The sequence below is a fragment of the Erithacus rubecula genome, assembly GCF_903797595.1.
Source record: "Erithacus rubecula genome assembly, chromosome: 10".
NCBI classification, from domain to species: Eukaryota; Metazoa; Chordata; class Aves; order Passeriformes; family Muscicapidae; genus Erithacus; species Erithacus rubecula.
In genome coordinates, this window is record NC_136662.1 from 24,755,061 (window position 1) to 24,777,805 (window position 22,745).

At 37.3% G+C, this 22,745-nt stretch overlaps 1 protein-coding gene across 3 annotated transcripts in view; it reads right to left on the reverse strand.

The window, feature by feature from the left end:
• The window catches only part of BRINP3 (BMP/retinoic acid inducible neural specific 3), a 178,722-nt gene that overhangs the window by 44,058 nt on the left and 111,919 nt on the right, over nucleotides 1-22,745 (reverse strand). For all 3 annotated transcript variants that reach the window (XM_079314199.1, XM_079314201.1, XM_079314200.1), the window contains 2 exons: nucleotides 12,362-12,467; nucleotides 9,769-10,005 (listed from right to left, as the gene is read on the reverse strand). In XM_079314199.1, the coding sequence (XP_079170325.1) occupies nucleotides 9,769-10,005; nucleotides 12,362-12,467 (343 nt within the window). The remainder of the gene's footprint in view (nucleotides 1-9,768; nucleotides 10,006-12,361; nucleotides 12,468-22,745) is intronic.

Genomic DNA, 22,745 nt, shown 5'->3' on the forward strand with positions numbered 1-22,745 from the left:
GTGTAAATATACAAGCACACTTGGGTATATATATGTTAGAGAGTTAATGTTAGTAATGTCAGCCTGTTATAGGAACATGAAACCAAAAATCCTCCTCTCACAAGCCTTGAAACTCTCCTGGAGCCACATAAAGGTGAAACAATTGCAGTCAAAATTGTAGGTGAAGCCAGAATATCATCCTATAAATTGTGGATTAATTCAGAATTTCTGCTGGACAGGAGATAACAACCTTGCCTGGACTCTGCTACGAGCTGGAGGGACTCACATTTCCTACAATGAAGCAACTTGTTTCTTATTGTCAATCTAAATATGACCTTAACAGCAAGTTCCCTTTTCAGAAATCAAAAGACCAGACTCCACAGCTGTGTCTGTAAACCCTAGAGTTTGAAGGACATTCCCTTCACTCTGTCAGGTTTGTTTTCAGGTGTAAAAATGTTTCTATCACTGCCCATCAAAGGGATGTTCCTTGGAAGTCACATTAGCTTTCAAGAAAAAATTTATCTAAGGGTTATTTTTTATTTTTTTGGTAATCATTTTTTTTTAATTCAATGTGGTTTAGAGGTAGTCCTGCAACATGGATGTCCCAATTATTATCTTTCTACAGAGCTATACATTCACTTAATTCATAAGATGTATTCCTTATGGGCAGAGATGTAGGTATAACCTCTGTCCAAAATTCACCTTCACTGAACATGCTGGGAACTCCTGCAGTTTGAAAACTGGGTAGGGTAAATAAACAATGCAATGATTCACAGGAGGATAAAGGAGGGAAGAGAATGAGTGAAACTGAAAAATGTTCTTGGAAAACACATTGAAGTAAATAAGCAGTTTTAAGCTGTTCCTGGAGAAGATTTAAGAAGCTATGAATCAGAACAGACAACACTGCCCCAGAAGAAAAGAGAGGCCACAGAGTGACATCACTCTTAATAAAGAAAGCCCAAAGCTGCCAAGGCAGATTGGAATTCCACCAAGAACTAGGGGATTTTGTCACTAGCTTTGAAGGGAATTACATTATGTCCTGTACATGGTGGACATAAGTAGAATTATATTAGATCAAGCCTTCTGCTCCTCCTCTTATTACAATGTCATCACAGTGTTTGAAGTATCTCAGAGTGCAATGTCACAGAAAACTTTAATAAGTTTATTTGCCAGGTGCAGCTTTAGCAGGAGTTGTATAATGCTTTTAGTTTTGGAACAGGGGCAATTGTATCAGCTGTACCATCATTTTTGAAGTAGGACAGGAACAATTTAGACACTGACCCTCCAAAGAAATTGTGCACATCCCACCTGTTCATTTCATTAAAACAGTGACACCTCCACAGGGGTGGAAGAGCTGGGGAGGGGAGGATTGGACACAGAAGGAAAGGCAGCCTGGTGTATCTGCTCATGTTATTGATTAAACTTCCTGACAACCACAGAGGGAAGTTAATTACTGGGAGGCAAATTAACACCCCTGAAAGATAATAGAGAAAACAATAATTATATTAAGAACTCAGGGGGCTAAGTTTTCTTGGCCCTGAGCCTGAGGCTGTAAGCAGTGTTTGAAAGCAAACCACTGCTCTAGTGCTCAGGGGCAAATAGTTTGAACCATATTGATTGAAGTCTTTATTCTCAGTGATTAAAAAGCACCTTCAACTGCCAGTGAGTCAGTTCAGACTGTTCACAAGGAGTCTTTCAATTAAGATTTCAAATGGGACTCTTTTTGCATGGCAATGGGTCTGTCCAGGCCAGCAGAGAGAGACAGGCTGTGCTGAGTGACCTGGGCACATCTGGCATTGACCTGGGCACATCTGGCATGGGCATCCTCCCAAACCCACAGAAACAGAGCTGATCACATAGCAAGGTGAGATTTGTGACATCTATAAACTGAAGAAACCCTCCAGCATTCAGTTTTAATTCCAGATTTCATTTTTATTCTTCTTGTACATGCATTTTAATTGAATCACAGCAGCTGAAAAACCAGGAATGTGTCACTGGACTAAGTAAGAGAGGATTATGTCATTGGACTAAGTAAAAGTGCAAGCTGCCTTCACTGCAATTGATGGAGTGGGGCTGTGAATTTATAATCTTTGATGCCAAGTCAAACCTTGTCATTCTGTGATGTTATTTTAGATTTGGAATCTCAACACTGAGTCTGAAAATCAGTCTGGGCATATTTTTTTTCCCATTTTAAATAAAGTTTCTTCTGATCAGAGTGTGCAACACAACATCTCTGTTTAAACTGACATTTCCAAATTATGCCTGCAGTTACCTTCTGCCCTTTTACTTCCTTTTAGTAATTTGAAACAGGCATAAATGAGACATTTGGTACGTGTTTTAAAATGTCTGACTTAGAATGTACTTTCTCCTTGAGGGATTTTGTTGGCCTTTTTGGGGGGAGCTTTTCTGAGGTTTTTTTTTTGGGGGGGGGGGGTCGGGATTGGTTATTTTCTCTTCTCCTGTAGTAGAAGAACCATAGCAAACACTATAAATGCCAAGACAATTTTTAGCTGGAGATTAAATGGCAGACTGAATTTTTTTAAGACAACATCACTGTATTTGACACAGGAGTTATTGAGGGCATTTTTTAACTGTTAGGGTTGTCATAATTATAGCTGGTGAGAAGGAAGAAGGCTGGGACCTGGGTCAGTGTCTCCATGATGTCAATCTACAAGCTTGGCTGCTGGGAAGAATTACCTTTTTTACTTGTCAGCCAGGTGACTTTGATTTGGATGCAAGGAGAGGCAATAAAAAGGAATCCCACTGTGTCCTCTTCTGCTAAAGCAGTTTTAAGAAAGGATTTGTACCACAGGAATAGCAAAAATCTATGCCTTATTGGGGTGACAAACAAAATTACACTTGATTTTTCTGACTAGATAGAGGGATTTTTAAGATTAAACTTCACAGACTGAATGCAGATTTGCTGCAGCTTTTCTGGAGTTGTCCATCAGAAAAAAAAAACATGACAGCAATAGTTTAAAATGCTTGTCTGATGAAGAGGAGGAGAAAGACTGTTCCACTGGTTACATTCCTTAATGCACTGCCAGGAGATATTAATTAAAATAATCCATAATTAAGATGATTCCGGAACAATAGTGTATGAAATGGTGAAAATGCTAGTCCTTATCTGATGGTGCAGACATCGTGCCCCTAGGTTTTCTGTGTCTTTATGTTGTGATTCACATTTGATCTTTTAAAGATTTGAAGATTTTAATTTGTCTTTGGCTCTTCTCATAATGTATTCTGTGTATCACATGTCTAAGGTTTCTGTCTTCAGTACCGGACAATCTATTTAAATATATTTACATTACTTTTTTACTCACTTGGAGAAAGTTTCTACTCTATTTAAATCTAAGTTAAAGATATAACTTTATATCTTGTTTAACTGCCTGGCTTTGCACCTGCTTTCTTAAAGCATCAATATATTTTTAGCAAATAAAGTAAGTCCAGCTGTATCTGTTATTTTTTGATTGCTACAAAATAATGAATGGAAAAGTAACTCAACAGATGTATCACTCTGTATTGCTATGTGCTCAGCATCCCAGAGTATCTACATGCAATAATTATGACTATAATTCTCTTTTCTAAGAAGCATTATGAGGTTTGTGTAGATTTTGAGATCAAATACAATCACTTGCTATGGGTGGTATATTGATTGGCTGTCTCTGATGCTGGAACAATCTTAGAATTCCTATTTTGTATCTTCCTTACAGCCTCAGCAATCACAAAGGCAGTGCTGTCCATCTGTAACAAATATATGAGGCTGGCAGAGAGTGGAAGGGATTCTCCCCTGAGCACCTGCATTTGCAGGTGTGAGCCAATGTTCATTTCCAGCTTTGATTTTGCTGTGCTTTACAACAGTTTGCAGCCTGGCTGCTGGAAATAACTTTGTGAAAACAGAGATCAGAGTTTTCCTCCAGAATCAGTGAAACCCTTTTGAAGTCAGGAGTGAGGGCAGGGTCCTGTTTTATAAAGACACAGTGTGTGACCACAAAGGCTTGGTCAATCCTCTGTAGTGCTTGGCTTTCCTAAACCAGTTCCACAGATCTGGGAAGCAGATGTGCTTAGTGGAAAGAGCCTTTCTTGTTCCAAAATTGGTATTTTACAGCATGGGCTTGCTTTATTTGGGAAAATGTGAGCTGAAGGACAAGCAAGAGTTAGGAAAGTGTATCAGCAAAATGTGGTGATTTTCCACTTTTTGCAGTTTTGGAGATGGAGATATAAATTCATTACACTATTAAATGGATAATTCTCCAAATCTCACTGCAGATTGTGGAATGCTGGAGATGATCTTTCCTATTACTTTCTGTGGGTTTTGCATAAAAGTAATTACATAGGATGCAAATGCTACCTCCAAAAAATAATGAAATGGCTGGACTTCCTCATCTTCAGTATTGCTGATATTTAATTCAGTAATAAGCTTATCATCTCCTCTAATAGAATCCACTTTCTCCAACCCTTTAAATCCAATTCTTTTATACAAGGGATTTTGGAAACATCATTAATTCAATCACTGTAAAGAAAGGGAAAAATATAATTGAACTGACAAACTGGACTCCAAAGTCTCCAAAGCAATCTCTGCTGAGCAAACAAAATCTTTGTTAACATCTCTGCAGTGCTATGTATTAACTGAAGTTCAGACTCATTTTCAGGTGAACCTTTCAAAACTGTGCAATTTTTCAGATGATTTTAAGTCTGTACATGTAAAGGGTAACCAATGCTCAATAGCAAGATATCCCAGAGTTATTAGGGAATTATGGAATGCATTAGACATGAAATCCAAATCCAAATGGAACCAGGGATTTAAGAATAGCTTGCACCAGCAATTTGTTTCTGTTCGTACTTTGCAATCAAAGCAGTGATGGTAGGTGGATGGACAATGAAAAATGGTTTCAGCAAATATTAATGTGAAAGTTAATATCAATTTTCTTTTGCTGTACTTTCATCACTCGCACTTTCTGTGATCCTGAAATTTACCTTTTGAATTATCTCTGTAGAGCAGATACTGAAGTGACTGGAAAAAAATCAAACTCGACATTTTGAGAAGTTGTTTGTCATTTAAAGCCATAGACAGATACATTTAAAAATATTTGCAAGGTGACTTTTGATTAATTCTGTCTGTGAACGTGTCTGTTGGAGAGAGCAGTGTTTGTGTTCAGTGCTCAAACTCCTCAAGGGCTCAATGGCTCTGGCTCTGCTCCACTAAAGCTTCTGCTGGACATTCAAGTCAAATCTCTGAAGTTAATGGGCTAAAAATTATTCAAACAGGCACTTTTTTCTTATTTTTTTTTTTTTTACTGAATCACCTTTAGCCCAACTGTGACAGGAAAATTTCTGTCCAGTTCATGGTGGGCATGCTCTTTCCTTCCATCTTAGTTGGTATTTAAACTAAATGTTTAAAAGAATGAGTTCAAATCTACTTTGAAATTATCTATAATAATATTTATTGTACATCTCCTGATCTCGTGCTTTCCAAGGAAATATTCAAAAAGGGATTTTGTTGCTTTCAAGGGGAGGAAAAAATTCTACTGCTTAGCATATTGCGACATATGCAGAGAGAAAGCAACAAGCTGCTATTGCATGTCAGATATGTGAAAATAAATGCTTGATGGAAGATTTTACTTTCATATTTCCAGGAGGTCTCATAAATACTACTGATTAAAAAGAAATAAATTATGAAAATGCAATTTTGACATTTTCTATTGTTTGAGTAATTCTATTATCCATGTCCTTATTTATTTTGATAGCTTTTCTAATTCCAAAAAAACAAAATTACACTACAGGTAATGGTAAAAATTATTTTCCAATATCAACAACCAGACCACCTTTAAAGGAAATTGCTGTTATTTAAATTGCTTAAATGAAGTGTTCAGATTTCCAAGGATACTCAGCAGCCAACCAAGATTAAGGCACAGGCAATGCATGGTCATGTTCTTGTCTTTTTTGTCAGAACCAGAGCCTGTGGATGGTTTTGGGGATCTGATTGACTTTCCTGTGTTTTATGTCAGGATTGGTTTCTTTGTATATTAAGCTGTGGAAGTCCCACCTGCTTCCAAAATGCGAGACTTTTTTCAAGGAATGCTTTGATACTCTTTATTGAGGGAAACAAATTACATCCAAGTGCTTAGGACAAACCTTTTTCCAGAAATGGAAAGGTGGTTCACTGAGAAGATGAGGTAGGAGAAGCACCTGGACAAGTAGGTATTCCTATATTGAGGCAGAAGGGGAACAACAAAATTGGCAATATTAGAGAACAACTGAACACTGAAAAGGTAAGGAGGGCTTAAGGGACCCTTGTGAAGATTGCACAGCTTTAATCTAACATGGGTGAACTCCACATCCTGGAATCTCAGGAAAATTTGGTGACCTGTGGTAGCAGCAGGTCAGACTGGATCATCTAGTTGTTCAATCAAGCTACAAAATCCAGCCAAAGGCTGCTTTCATGCACATCAGCAAAGGTGAATGGAACCCTGCTTGATCCCTTTAGAGGTGATATTTTAAGGTACCCCATGTTAGTGGTAAGAACACAGCTTGTTGGAATGATGGTCTCAGGGAGAACTTAGCTTAGACAGTGATTCTGCCAAATGCCTCAAGAAACTAATGAAATTTGTTAATAAAGGTTGAGCAGCTTTCGTATGGATTTTTGATAAGGAAACAGCTGCTCATTTTCTTGGGTAGCAGTAGAGTCTGGAGGCCACAAGATCTGATAAAGGATAAGCAGATGGTTCAGAGTAAACAATTTGAAATAGCTCTTGTAATTTCTTTAAGATCTTGGTATATAACTTGACACTAAGAGGTTATACAAAGCTCATTGAGCTAATGGTAAGCAAGTATTTATTGCTGGAGGGCAGCTAGAGAGATGAAAAGGCAGCCAAGTTTGCTGAGAGATAAATAACACTGCTGCACATCCTCCAGAATGGGATTTGAGTAGTTAAAAAGTGCCAGAAGAGCCTGAGTGAAATGCCATCTGCACATAAGGATGAGCAGCACATTCTGAACTGGGGTGTGCTTGGTCATGTAACCTGTAACAGTCAGAGTGGCTTAAAAGAGAATTGCCACAACCAGCTGGCCCATATTGCAGACCAGAGTCTTCCTGTGTGAAACCAGGACAATTCTTTGGTCACAGAGCAGCGGAATGGCTGAGATGGGGAAGAACCCCTGGTCCAGACCCTGGAGCAAGCTCACCTAGACCCAGCTGCCCAGGACCATGGCTAGTCAGCCTCAGGATAACTCCAAGAATGGAAGCTCCACAACCTCCCTGCCAGTACTAGGTCACCCTCAGTGAAAAACTCTTTCCTGATGATCAGAGGGAACCTCCAGTTCCAGTTTCTGCCCATTTCCCCTTGCCCTTTTGCTGGGCACCAACAAAAAGAGCTTTTGCTCTTTGCATCCTCCCTTCAGGTGTTAATAGACATTGTCTCTGAGCCTTCTCTTCTCCAGGTTGAGCAGCCCCAGTCCTGTCATCCTTTCTTCAAAAAAAAAAGAAAAAAAATTCCTCTGTTGCTTTATCTCAGACAGACAAGAGGACAGATAATATAGAGAGTAAACAAACCATCTTAAACAGAATATTTACTTCTTCCTCTTTAAACTAAATCCTGTCCACAGATACTCTGAATGGCCTCAAGTGAACTCAGTAAGTCTCACAGGTGTGTATTAGGGGACAAGACTGGTTTCTGGAGTCAGAACACTATTTGGAAGCAGAAAAAGTAAAAATTTAGTTCTCTTGTATTTACCTTTAGTTGACTCTGGAGTTCACAGTGTCATAGAAGAGAATTCATTAGTTCATTAATTCCTCTGCCATTAATAGTAAACCCTATGGGCCATCAGTGAGTGCTCTGGATTATTTTGCCCCTTGCTGCTCAAACTGAAATTACTACATAATTTGACCTCCTTTCTAGTGAATTTATTTTTATTATAAACAGATTAGAATTAAGCAACATGCTGTTATCTCAGAAGCTGAGTTCCACTGATTTCGACACAGACTTAACAGTTTTTTAGTTTTCCTTAATAAAGGTCACTTTTGTACCCAGAACATGCTGGATCAGATCACACTGATATTTGTTCATTTTTCATCATGGAAATATTGCTCAAGCTCCAAATGTTTCAGAATGTCTCAGTGGTTATAATAGATACATATATATATAGAAATCAGTGTGGCTGGAAATGCTTACAGACCATGTGTGACAGCACTAGAAGAGCTGCTCAGTGGTAATATATGATTTATATGAGGTTGGCTGCTCAATGACTAAGTTATCAATCAAAAAATTCACATGCCAACTTTTTTCCAAGCACAGACCCATACAAGGTTACTTATCTTTCCATGAACATCTTTATGTAAAACACTTTATGAGATAAGAGCAGAAATATTCTCAGCTACCTCTGAGTTATGGAAGTTATGCTTGGTATATTTATTAGATTTAAAATTATTAAAATATTTCAAGGGCTAAAGAGGGGAGCATGGCATATGTCTTAATGATGTTAATAACCTAAATTTCACACTTCTTAGTAACCACACCTACTAGCAATTACCAAATTGACAGATATATGTGAAGTTGGCATTTTAGTGATTCACCCAGCAGAGCTAAAGAGTCTTTTAAAAGCCCAGAATTTAACTCTTACCAATTTTCCCCTGACATTCATGCCACAGACCTGAGCACAAGACTAGAAATGTTTCTGGCAATGATTCAAACTCAGAATTAATTTGATGTCCATTATAGAGCTTGCTGTAAGAATCCTCCCCAGACCCTGAAAAAATGTTTTTCCAGCTTGACTAAAATTGCTGTTAACTAGGTGCCTACAAAGAACATTCTTCAGGCATTGAACAGTGTCACAACCCATTCAGATAGGTCAAAATATGGCAAAATAAGTGCCCCTCTGAAGAGTCAATTTATTTTCCCTACTTTGTAAAGTAGTAAATGATAGCATGGCTCCACAAATAATGAAAGGTATCCAAACAGTCATTGGGAAAATGCACCCAAATGTACACAAAACCAACCCATGAATTCATGCTTTTATAGTGGTGTCTGTGATCCTCCAAGGAGAAACATTGTAAGTTCTGATGCCCTCCTGCTAAAAGTGAGAATGGGGATGGGAAAAGGGCCTCAGATCTTCTAAACAGACTCAGATAAAAAAACAGCATCAGGTTAAAAGTTGCAACAAATGAAATTTTAGCTGATACAGGGTCTCTTGAAATTGTCAGTTCTCTTGAACCGAGGAATCAGTCTTTAACAATAAAAAAAGAAATATAAAAAATAATGTATATAAAGTACTGTTTATTCATTTTTTTATTACTCTTCTACTGATATTCTGCTCTTCCCTTGACCACTGTATGGTCTTCCTCCTTTTCTCTTTTACTGATGTGTTCTTTTTTTCCAACAAGACTCATTAGAACTTGTGATTTTTTTTTTTTTTATCTGGGTTTTCCTTATCTCTCTCAATTCCTTTTTTTCCTCAACAATTTTTCCCAGATCTGCTGAGCTCTCCTTACTTTTCCCATCATCTGGCAGTTCCTGACAGCACTGAACAGGTGAGTTGTGACAACAGTTGATCATAAACTGGTTTTCCTATAGTTCCCATTCTCTGTGGAACAGGAATTTCTGATGATCATGACAGGTGAAATGATATATTGATATATGGTATATGGAAAAACTAATGTGGCACAAGTGACTCGTGAACACAACATGGATGGGGCCAAACCCAAACCATTGAGTTCATGGATGAAACCCAAACCATTCTGTGAGATACAGCCAAAGAGAGGGGGAAATACCCATTAAAAAAAGAAAATCTCACCAGATTCTTCAAATTCACTGTTGTATGCATTCCAAGTCTCAGTTATGCGGAGCAGGCTCTCCTCCATGGCTTGGATGTCCATGTAGGGACAGTTGCACTCGGGGAATTTGGGGCCACACTGACACCAGCAGTCATTGTCCTTGCAGATGAACTCCCCCTCTGAATTGCAGGCAATATAGCTCAGAGCTGCCTGCACAAAATGCTCCTGCAGGTACTCAGGAAGGATGACCTGAAGACCTGAAGGAAATGGAGGGAATATCATGGAATTAAACACAAAGGGAGTTTGTGGAGCCCAGCAGCTTTCCCAGCTTACATAGCAAACAAACAAACAATTATGAAAACCAAAATTACATGTAGTTTTTAGGACAAGTTGCACATCTGTCCAGCATTTGTACTATGTTGTGTATTTCCTTTCTTAATAATTATTTTCAGACATATTCCTCACATTTCCCTCTCAGCATGGAACATCCATCCACTAATGAGCAACCTGTATTCCTCAGATGGAGTGTTTGTTGTTAAAATCTTTCTAGGGGGATTGGGTAACATCATCTTCTCCTTGAGAAGAGCTGCTGAGTGAACAGCTGCCAGAGCCTTGCAGCAAGAAATCACACAGCTGAATTATAATCCTGGTGCCAGCAATAATACAGATTCTGAAAATGCTGATGAAGAGAAAGCAGCCCCAAGACAGAGTAACACAACCAGGAAAAGAAGTGTAAGCATTTCCATCTGAAATTGGGCTTCTTTTCCATGTTTCCTTTGGCACAACAAGATGTAGCTTGTCTAGACAACTCATTATCTCCTGTGATAGGGGCAAACTAAGAAGGAAGGTGGAAAATGGGCTGGAAGAAATATTTGAAAAATAAAATTTGGCTGATTGTTTATTTTTCTAGCATTGGTAGCAAATTGCTCTGGGACATTTAATTAGATGTGAAGGATTGGGCTACATAACCTTGAGAAAAGCCTAATTCTTAAATGTACTAAAGTTTAACATGGAAAGGGTTCAAAGTCCAGCTCCTGTAGGGCTTCAAAATCTCCTGCTCATGTATTCCAAGAAATTTCTCATCATATGAATTGGGTATTTGGTGATATAAGTTTCTTCTCCATAGGTACTTGGATGATTTCAGAGAGATTTATCATTATTTTTAGGTAAAACAAAAACTATAGCTGAAACAGTAATTTCAGAACCCTTCCCAGTCAAAATTCACATTACAACTGCTGAAACCTGGTCTGACTGTGCTTTCTGTCTTGTGTCAAAATTTGTAAAACTCTGCTGCTCCCTGAGTAATATTGTAATGTGGTTGTGAAAAACCATGAGTCTGTGAAAGGAAAAAAAATTCCAGTTTGATTCTTCCATTAAAGAGTTTACACAGTTCTGATAATACATTTTTCCACATGACAGCACACAACAGGCTGAGAGATGCAAAGATTATTTCCCATATTTTAACTGACAAACCTCATGAATATGCTGGAAATCATCAAAAATTATATTTTCTGGAAACATTCGTGGCATCCCAGTGGAAACAACAAGTTTTTTGTAAAAAAAAAAAAATCTCTGGAAAATAATTTTATGTTTTTATGGATTTAATCGATTCTGGGGAGAAAGGAAAGGGACAAAACACATAAGGGTATTTTAAGGAAGAGTCATAAATTCATGGACTATCCTGAGACTGAAGGGGCTACAGGGATCATCATCCCTGAGAACTGTTCTTAATGTCACCAAACATCTCACACTGTTTTTCTGAGTATCTAGAAAATTTTAAATCTTGGAAAAAATTGTATATCTACCTTCAACAGCAAATTAAGAATTGTATTGTTCTCTTATGGCATGGGGTCAGAGGTATACACAAATACTCACATTAAAGAAAATTTAGTGGGTTTTTTCATAGTCATAATTTGCTCATGCTTTATTTTTGTAACTGAAAACAAAAATTATTAAATGCCTAATATCATAAAGGGAAATTTTTTCAAAACTTTTTGTCCTAACATGCAGGTTGGGAAAATGCTTCTGCTGGAATTTTGAAAAAAAAACATAGTATAGAAATGATGACTCTCTTTTTCCTTTTGCTTCCTCTTTCTGCTTCTTTCTATTTTTCATTTTTATTTATACATAACTACTACTATTTTCCTGAGTGAGATTTTAACCTTCCAAGTTTGTTTTTTTTTAAGTTCCTAAGAGGGGGAAGCCCTTTGAATCCTCCTGATTTAGAGTATTTGAAAATGTACATCCTGTTCCACTGGTGACTGCATTAATTTTGGTGCAGCAAGTGCATGGGGTGTAAGTTACTGCTCAGTATGTGCAAAGCAGGCTGAGCACACTAAATATTGCTCCCAGCTTGGTGGGATCTCTGGGAATTCAGGCTGCTTAAGAGATGTGCCAGTAGATGCTAAATAGAGATGCAAAATGCTAACAGAGCTATTCAAATTATTTTCTGATGGGTGCAGAAATTGTTTCTATTTGAAAGGCAACACGAGGCACTGAAATTTCCTTCACATTGGGTGGAATGCACTTATTGCACACAGACACAAAAAAAAAAAATAGCATGATAAATGTCACCCCATTCCAAAACAAATTAATGAAATTGCACCTACGTACCTTGCAACTGAATCTTGTTTTCAGGACTCTGGACCAGAACAGAGCTGACAGAATCTAGGTTGTCATAGTTACTGCAGCCAAGGGGACCCGTCCGTGTCTCTGTGACCTGATGGAAGGAAGAAACACTTACTGCATTATCCAAAGCAGACTGGAGGGTTCAGAAGATTATTTCATAAAGTTTCCCTCTCTTTCAGCCAGAAAAACATTAATTATGGTGAAATAATAATTTAATTGCCAACAGGATGAGTGCAAATGCTTCAGCAGCAGCAAGTGCTATTTTTATCACTGAGAATCCTTATAAACACTACACCATTACAATACTACACAAACACTACAGCAGTACAACATTACAATGGTGTAATGACACACCAACAGTCTAAATTTATTTTTCATAGCTGTGGGAATTACAATGAGCTTGCTAAATACAGTTCATAAAAATGAGGACTGTGATTTTCTCTCTTGGAAGTTGTGCACATGACAAGTCCTGCTTGAAGTGGTGGAAAAAACATTGAGGATTTGAAATTAAAAACCCTTTATGAGCAGTATTTGTAATGGTGGTAGTGGTGGGGTGATTTTTCATAAGGACAGTGCCTAAGATAAATTTAGGCACAAAATTCTGGATGTCCTGCTTGTTGTAATCACCAAATCCACAGCCACAAAACCAAAATACATCAAATTTATCAAAACAGAACCTCCACAAGCAGAGTTCTGGCTTAGTATAGGTTTGTATATGGGAGAGAGCAGTTATTTATGCAACCACTTCTATTTCCTATTACTTTCTCTCATATTCATATTCATCTCTGGATCTCCTGGAGAATAAGCCTGAATTAGAGGGTCAGGGAGCAGATTTCCAAAATGCAGACATGCACTGAGTAATTGACAGCCATGCAACCAGACAACCATGTGAAATGTAAAGAACAGAGGGGAGAGGGGCTATTTGAACAGTCTGATTTGATGGGAACATGAAGGTTTGCTGATATAAACCCTGATTGTTCACACTGCTGAGGATTGCCCAGTTCACCCACAGCCTGTGGGTGGCTGCAGCTGAGTCATGAAACCAAGATTTCACATTCTTCTTGTCTCTTTGCAAAGAATATTTGAGATTTCCTGTCATTACAATCCCCTGGTGCCTTTCCATTACTGAGGGTGTACAGACCATAGACAGGACACAGAACTGGCCTCCACCAAACCTTGAGTAGAGCTCAAGATGCACAAGGAAATGGGACCAAGCCAGGTTGTGTCCTCTCTGCACATATTTGGCAATCTTTAATATTTATGACAGCAGCATATTTGCCATGGTTTTTGCTTAATCATCCTGAATCAGCACGAGGATTCTTGCACAGGGATAAGATTTGGATTGGACATAGCTGGAGAGACAATTGTGATTTACCCGTGTTCCTTCAGTCCTCTGCCAACAAGTGTCTAAAATTTCATTCTAAAATATTATTTTTTGGATGTACCCCCAGTCCATATATAGAATTGTAATCTCTTTATACAATAACAAAGAGTGTTACCTAGATTAAATAAGAAAAACAGCCAGAAGACCCCCCCCCAAAAAAAAGACAGGTAAATGTTGTAGCGAATTTTATCCCTACTCTGACGTATTACACTCAGCATTCATCTATGCAATTCTTTATTTAAAGATCCATTTATTTTAGTGTTGTTTTTGTTTGCATATTGTTATTTTGGTTTTCAAGCATTTTTCTGTAAGGCAATGCAGCTTTATAAAGTTATATGGAATGTATAAACTATGAAGCAAATATTACCATTCCTATCCATTCCTATTACTCTTTCATGTCCCCTGAAATCACAAAATAATAAAGGGTGGTAAGTAACTTTAGAGTTATTGTGCCACTTTTTGTGCATATTTCTTTACTCTTGTCTGAATTATGCCAGACATATGTAGACACTACCACTGTTTAGAATGATAGCATTTGTAAATATAATATAAATTGATTCAGAAGAAAATTATATAGGCCAGTTTTGATATGACTTAGAAACAATCATTGCAGTGAAGTAATTATAAATTGTTATTATTATTATTATTATTAATAATAATAATAATAATGGAGAATTCTGTATAAATACATCAGTAAATAAGGACCTTTTCTAAATGTTAATTTTTCATTCCAATCTATATATATATTATTCATTCTTTTACTTCTCCAGATACCTTCACACTCTGTCAGCTGCCTTGCCCTGGTACTCTTATCTTCAGCATAGAAAATACATTGCAAGAACAAATTAGAAATAAATAGTCTCTGTATGTAAAAAAGAAATGCTAAAGAATATAAAAATCATCCAACCTTCAACTTTTGATGGATGACAACTGTAGTCAGAGGTCAAAGCTATGCAGTTTCATATGCTTTTGTGTACTCTACACAAATCCTACTCCACAAAGATTGTAAATCAGAAAAAAATGTGATTAATAAATGAAAACTTCAAATTTCTATCAAATTTTCAGATAAGATGAAAGGATTTGATTTTCCTAAATTATACAGATACAGACTGGTTTGGGTTGGAAGGGACTTTAAGGAATATCTTGTTCCAACCCCTGCCACAGGGACAATTCCACTAAACCAAGTTGATCCAAGCTCCATCCAATCTGGTCTTGAACTTTTTTGGGGAAAATTTGATGGCAAAACAGTAGACCAGAGAAGAAGAAAAAAATACACCAATTCTGGTTTGAGCCAAATGTTACTGATGATTTTATACCTTTTGTTTCAACAATAGGAATGAAATTGGAAAGGCAGGGGCAAATCTTTAATTATCTTCCAAGCAGAGAAGTTCAGTCCCAAGATTACAGCTGAAAACTGTTTTTTTCAGAATGTGTATGAAAAAAAGATGAACGAAAAGGAGGAGAGATATAAGCAATAAAATAGAAATGCAGATTATGTTTAGATGTAGCATGGTCCAGAAGTGACTGACATAATGCAAAGAGCACCAGAACCACGTTTGTACTGCATGACCTGTAGCCCGCAAAGAGCATTAACTCACAAAGCAAAGCACCATAGAACAGAGTTATCAAATAACTAAAACCCCCTCAGAACCAGTAAAAAACACCTGTGAAACCACCTGACATGAAGCAGGCAGGGTGATGTCCTGTGCCTTCTTGTCAGAGACCATCACAGAACAGGTGTCCCTGGGCAACAGCTTTCAGTTCCCAGAAATAAACTCTAACATTTGGCATTAATGAGACAAATGCCTACAGTTTTCAGTCAGTTAAATCTCATAACCATGGTGATAATAACCCGATTACAAGTGCACTGAGAACATACCTCCCAGCACGTAAGCAGGGCTGAATTCTTGTGATATCAGTGGGTAGTATTTCCCTGGGAAACAGCCTGCTTTTTTTTGTCCATGATAATTAAGCCTATAGAAGACTTTCCTAATGAAAGGGAAATACATTTCTGCAGAGATTTTGCTCCTGGTGCATCCTTTTAAGCACATGTGGCTAATATTCCTAATGAAGTGCCCATGCAGAGGTGGTGTGTGCCTTGCATAAAGGACTGTCCTCTGCAGCAGGACTCTTTAAAAATGGATTTGGCTTCTAAGGATGAGAACTGAGCCAGCACAAAGGAGGATGAGGCAATGCTGGTCACTGCAGAATAGCATTAACTCGCATTTCACATAAGGCTCACATTCACATAAGGCTCTTTAATACTTTAAACATTCAAATAAGGATTTAAAACAAACTCCTCATACCTGCATGAGGGAGCAAGGTCTGTTCTGAGCAGCTGTGCTAACAGATGATGGGGTAAAAGTGTGGAACAGGGAAAAACCTGCAGGCTTTGGGATCCTCCTGAATAACACAATGGTGCTGGGCTGATGGCTGTATCTGGTGATATCTGAGGTCTTTTCCAACATTTTGATGGTTCTGATTCCAACCTCACCTTCAAGCCTTGTCCTGCAGCCTGTGCTCCCACCCCCTGTATTCCCTACCCATTCTGCAGCCAGTGCTCATTTCACCTTAAAATAGAGTTAATCAAATAAATAGGCACTAAATGTACTTTCTATTTAGATGTGGATCTCCTGCCAACTCTCTTCTTTTTTTCCCCCAGGCTTGACAGTTTTTCACAAAAGCACCTTTATTCCAGCACTTCCCTTTGCCACACAATAGTTGCTGCTCCACTGCCCTATTTTTGTCATTGAACATATTAAAAAACTCCTGCTAATGAGTGTGTAATTAAAATAAATCAAATTTTCTGAGTGTTCCAAGCACTGATACTTCTCACGCTACGGGCTAGATGAACATTTCTGAAGGAGGTACAGACAAACCAGAAGCATTCACAATGCCAGTGGTTGGATTCATGTTTTTAATATGATTTTTTTAATTGCCAGGAATCTAAAACAATACCTCAAAGGCATGACATATCTTCAATAGATTTTCTAGCAGCATAGGGCTGACATTTTAATTTGAAGAACCCCCTAACTCGGGAGACCTGGAAACACTCCCATCATATTTTTCTGTCATCTGCAATATGGAAGAGGAACAGTAAACTTGATCTTTCTGCAAAAGAGATAATTGCAATATTTCCATTAGCTTCATTAGAAGGGAAATAGGGACTTCTTTCAATTTTCTGGGCAAGAAGATGACTTTGAATTTTACTGAATGCAGCACTAAAGCTTCCCAAGAGACCAGTCTAATCCTTCAATTCACACTTCTTTGTTTCTACACTCCCAGGAATTTACTGTGAACCAGACTGTTACCTTAAAATAAGAAGGAAATTAAAATGTATTCTCCTTACATAAAGCATTAAATACCTCAGAAACCAGAATATTTCAGAAACTGGAAATGAACTCACACTATTTGAATTCTGCTCTGTTACATCTGTTGAAAATGTTATGATTTTTTAAGGCTGCTCAGGTCTGTCTGATAGGGAGCAATCCCCTCTCTACTCAAGGCTATTCCCCACTATCTCAGGCAGCAATATATTGTCTGTAAGTTCCAGGAGAATCCACAAGAATATTGGAACAAGCCTGGCAGCACTGACAGCTCTGGCATCACAGCCACAATTTTCCCTTTTCAAGGACATTTTAAATCCTCTGCCTGTCAGATGCCACATTCCCATGCCACCTCCTGGATTGCAAGAGGGAAGTTTGCAGGAAATGAGGCTGCTGGAAAACCAGTCAGGGCAGCCATGCCAGAGCCTTTATTTCCTGCACTTTCAGAAATCAAAGGTGCATCTGCCTCACACAGAGAATAAGGACAGGCATTATCTCCAAAAGAACAGTTATCTCTTTTAATTAATCTTGAAGAAGAGATGACAGTGAAGTTCTCTTGCAGAGAAATAACAGAGTTAGCAAAAATGTAATAAAAATGGAGGATTTTGTTTCAGTCTCCATTTAGCTACTTCTGCTTGCCCATATCTTACTTAAATTAACACTAATATTTTTTTTTCTCGGCTTTTATTGCCTAAAGTGACAGCTGAGCAACAAACAGTAAATGAAATCTATATATTTGGTTTAAAAGATAAAATTAGAAACAGAAAGAACAGTGCAGATACAAATTAAAATAATATTTCATGTTCATAAAATTCTCAACGTATCTGCAGAAAGCAACAGCAAAGATGCCTACTTAAAAAAAACCCAATTTCCAACTTTCTGTCCTTTTCCAAGCATAATTCCATCACTTTATAAAGGACAAAAGGCTCCAAAGAAATCTGGGGGCTCCTACTGAACAGGTTAAATGTCTTCTTACATTTATCCCAAATGTAAAATCCCATGCCAGGACTTCCCTAGAGTATTGGGTGCAGGATTTTTATCTTCAGGCCACTGGGATTTTTCATTGTGTCCACATTAATTTCAATAAGACAGAATAATTTGCCTATTTATAAGACTCACAGACATTATTAGTCATAATAATACTGCAGTTGAATGGAATTTTTTTTTTTATGTTGAGAAAGTATGAATAACAAATATAGTCCTTGCTAAATCAGGATGAAAAGTTAAAATGTTCCTTTTCTTTTTGAGGTGTCAGAAAAAGATCCTCTTGATAAATATAAAAATTATCTTTAAATCATTTGGGAACATTATACCCTTAGTGCAGTTAGTTTTTAAAATCATGTATATACTATTTTAAAGAGAAAAAAAAATCAGAAAAACCCAAACTTGTGCCAAAGAAAAAATGTGACAGGTTAACAATAAGTCTTAAAAAGAACATGAAAGGCACTTAAAGTCTTGAAGCTTAAAAATGAAAATTACAAGGACAGGTTAATTAATAACTCTATTTCATAGAGATTTTACCTTTGATTATACATTTCTGTGCAATTCTAAAACTTAGTTGCAATATTCCTTTCAGCAACTTCCCTAACAATCCAATAATTTCAGCTGTCTCCAGTTTCTATATTTCCTGCCCAGAAAATCCTGGGTTATTTGTGCTGTCTGTGGCACTCCAGCTCAGAACACCCTGCACTCACAGGACATTTTTCATGTCCATTTTATTTTGCCATCAAACTCCCCCTCCTGGGGTTGTCATCCCAAGCTCTCACAAGGAATCACATTGCTGTCCATAACGTGGGTGTCTGCCTGGCTCACAGAGATGTGTGCAGGGATTTATTTTTAGGCTATATCCTCATTACTTCCCACCCATTTATTCCATCTGGTAAATGATTGTAACACATTTGCCCTTTCTGTCTCATTGGTATGGCCAACTCTCAATTTAGAGTTTTGCTAAACTCTTGTTTTTATCAAACTGGTTTTAGTGTGCTTTCCTGTGTCTTTGCACACCTACTAACAGACCAGGCAGTTGATCTATAATTTTATCATTAAATCCCTATCAGTTGTTCAAGCTAAAGAAAATTTAGCCTTGCTAAATTTGTTAGAAAACCAGCTTAATACTGAAGCTTTAAACTTAATTTCATATGGCTACTCCATTCATATGGAAAGTTCTCTCTGAGAACCTGGTGAATCTCAATATTGTTATTTCATGAACTAAAAGAGAAGGAATATTTTACTGTGCAGAAGACTGCTCTTAGAATTAGGCTCTGAGGGCAGTGTTACCCAGACTGACTGCTGAGCCCAGCTTGAAAATCCTTCACATCATCCTGATTCATGGGAATAGAAAGACCTATCAAATACCAAGACCTGTTCATTAAAACACACATGAATGTGTCCTACTATGGGCAGGAAAAAATATTTAGAATATAGACTATAGGATCTTTCTGGTCCTCACATGGATAAGCCAATGGCAAAGGCAAAGAATGATGGGCATCATTTCTTCCATCAAAAAACAGAAAAAGAGCCTCAGTTCCTGTGAGCACAAGAATCTAGGGAAGGGCAGAAGTTCATACAGAAAAAGAGGAAATCTATGAAAAGAAAGCAACACTTATTATCAGGACTGTGGAGCCCTGTGGAAGTGAAAGGACTTTGTTCTGCTCAGAATTGAAAGAATCTCAACCACTTGCATGTTTTGCTTTGTTTCTATGCAGGTTTGAAGAGGACCATTAAAATATTTTTCCTGTCATGTTTTAGTCTGCTTAAGTAGAGCTTTTTCTTACTCCCATTCTCTGTTTTAAACACAACATTCGGAAGAATAGTGAGACAATGACAGAAATAAATATGCTCTTTTGCTTATCAGAATGTTTATCTAATATGTATGCACAATTATTTCTAAGCCATTAGGCAGTGGTATCAGAAGTCTCAGGTCACACACTACAGACTTGTCAGTTTGGGATATTTGCATCAAGGAAGGACAGATCCTCCCCAGTGAAACCCAATACCAAAGTAAGAAAAGCAGACCAACACATTTTATTTTTTATGCCTGAAGGAACATGGGCTATTTATTTCTGTCATTGGCTCAGTATTCTTGTGAATGTTGTGTTTCAGAGAATTAGAGTAAGAAAAAACTCTACTTCAGCAGACTAAAACATGGCAGGAAAAATATTTTAATGATTGTCTTTACAGCATTTTCTCTATTATCATCAAGGTTTTATCATAATTTAATTTTACACATTAAGAATTTCATGAAAAGATGAAGAAAAAACATGGAATGATTTTTCATTTGCCAGACTCTACATACACTTAGGAAGATAAAATTAAATTTCCTTGTAAATTTACATATTTTTTGGGAGACTCTCATATCCTCCATTTGGTAGAATTATTATAAATGTTGGGAAATTATGAACTATTATAACCATGACACAAAAGGGCCTTTTTTATTATTTCTTTTTATATTACTTTCCATAAAATTCAAAGGAAGAATATCCAAAGTCCATGAAAAGTATTAGCTATTCCCTGGGAATTAAAGGGTTAAATTGGGGTATCCAGGGAGAGATAATGAATTTATCAGTTTATCAAACTGGTAGTTGGGGCTGATTTGTGGAAACCCTGATCTCAGTGATACCAACATGAAAGAAAATTCTTTGACCTCACCTTGCATAAGGTCAGAACTTCACCATGAAAAATTAGAACCACTTTTTATTTTGCTTACTGGATTCTGCTACAAAGCCTGTAGAGCAGTGATGAAACTTCCAACCTTTCAGGCATTAAAGATCTGAAAATAATCATCACTCCATAGTGTAGAAAGTCTCCTGTATGAATAATGAAACCTCTCTTTAACCCAGCTCTGCTTCAGCATGTAGAGGCATTATATGCATTATCTTGTAAGAGATTAAATTACAGTTTTGCTGTCAGACATGCAAATTCTGCTGAAGCTCCATGGGAAGGTCTACCAGGTAAAAATAACAGTGAAATGCAGAAGACAGCAATGATGTAACTCTCAGTGCCAGTTAGCTGTGAAGGATTCCCACACAAGAGATTATTTTTCACACTAAATGAATAGATTGAAGGGGATGATTGCAGATTGAATCATAAACCATAATAGCAAAACATGCAAAAAATGTATTATAGCCAAAAATTCTCTAGGAAAAATAACATGAAAATGGAAAACTTTCCACAGCCTTTTATTATTCTCTAAGCTGATTTCTTCTGATGCAGAGCCTCTATTTGTCTGAGATATTCTTCCTAATCTTACCTCTGTGTCCATACAAGCTGTTTATACATGCTATCTCCTATTTCTGAGAGCTCAGATGCAGGGAAATGTTTTGTGAATTTTACAGTCCTTGCTTGACATTCTCTGACCTGCTGGCAAGCAGTAGCTGCCAATTAGAGGGTGGAGGACAGGCAGAATGCTGAAGTTTCCCAATCCATACAACAAGCCAGCCAGAATAAAGATCAAACTGAAATCTGTACAAGTCTGAGTGCCTCCAAATTCCTGCTGGAATGCTCTAACTGCACTGTTCAATATGTTTGATGTGGAGCTCTCAATACTAAAACCCTTCTCCATCTTCTGGGTTTATTTACTTTCACTTTTTTAAGGAGGAAAAAAAAAAAGGACTATGGAACATTTAAGTAGTGTGAATTGTTTATAAGTTTTTGACAACTGAGATGGCAAGTGTTTCTGAGTGCTGTTAAGGTTTCTCATTTCCATATGTATATTTATAGACTGCTTGGGGTTTGGCAGTCTTCATCTTGCTGTTTTTTACTCTTCTCTCTTGACTAAACTCATAACTAATAGAAACTCCAATTTGTTTTGCTCCATCATGCAATGTATTCTATCCTAATCTGTCGTTGTTTTGTGGTGTTTTGGGATTTTTTTATTAAGTGGAGAATAGTTATGCAAAAATGTTTCCAAAATGCTTATCCAAGCATCTCTGTAATGTGTTATTGTATTGTTCTGAAAGCAGTTTATGCTGTTTAATTAAAACTCAACTGTCCAAATGAATTGAAGATTTTTTAATTTCATCACCTTTAATTCCTCAATAAGATATGGAAATAGATACCCAACCTTTCATTTGGCATAATCTTAAAATTAGTGAATAGTGCACACATAGCAGTCACAAGATACCTTGCTATACCTATGGTGAATTTAATCCAAAGATCTCCAACAGTTTTCACATTAAAAAAAAAGTATGAAATCTCAGGTATTTCATTTTTATTGTGACACAAGCACAAATCTCATCCTGTGAAGTAGAAGATGGCACAGAAATTTCCTAGCTACCTTTGGATGATGCCCAAAGTCTAACTGCAGGTCCCAGTCCTTCTGGCAAGATGAAATAACAAAGAAAATTTAAATTTAAAATTCATATCTAGCCATATTAACAGAAAGCTGGGTTTGCAAAGCTCTTAATACTGAGTGAGATTTCCAAAGACGCAGAAATTTCTAAGACTGCAAATTCTCACAGAAATTTCAGGGAAGAAAAACATTTGAGATCACAATTCCTATATTTTTCCTAATGTTTAACACCCCATTGGAAAAATATCAAGCTTTGATCTTGTATGAAGGTAGTCTGATTTCCCAGGTAGTGGAGAATTTGGCTTTTCATAATGGTCCTGAACAACACCTGTCCTTGGAAATCTGTCCTGTGGCTTTTCCTTGACATTT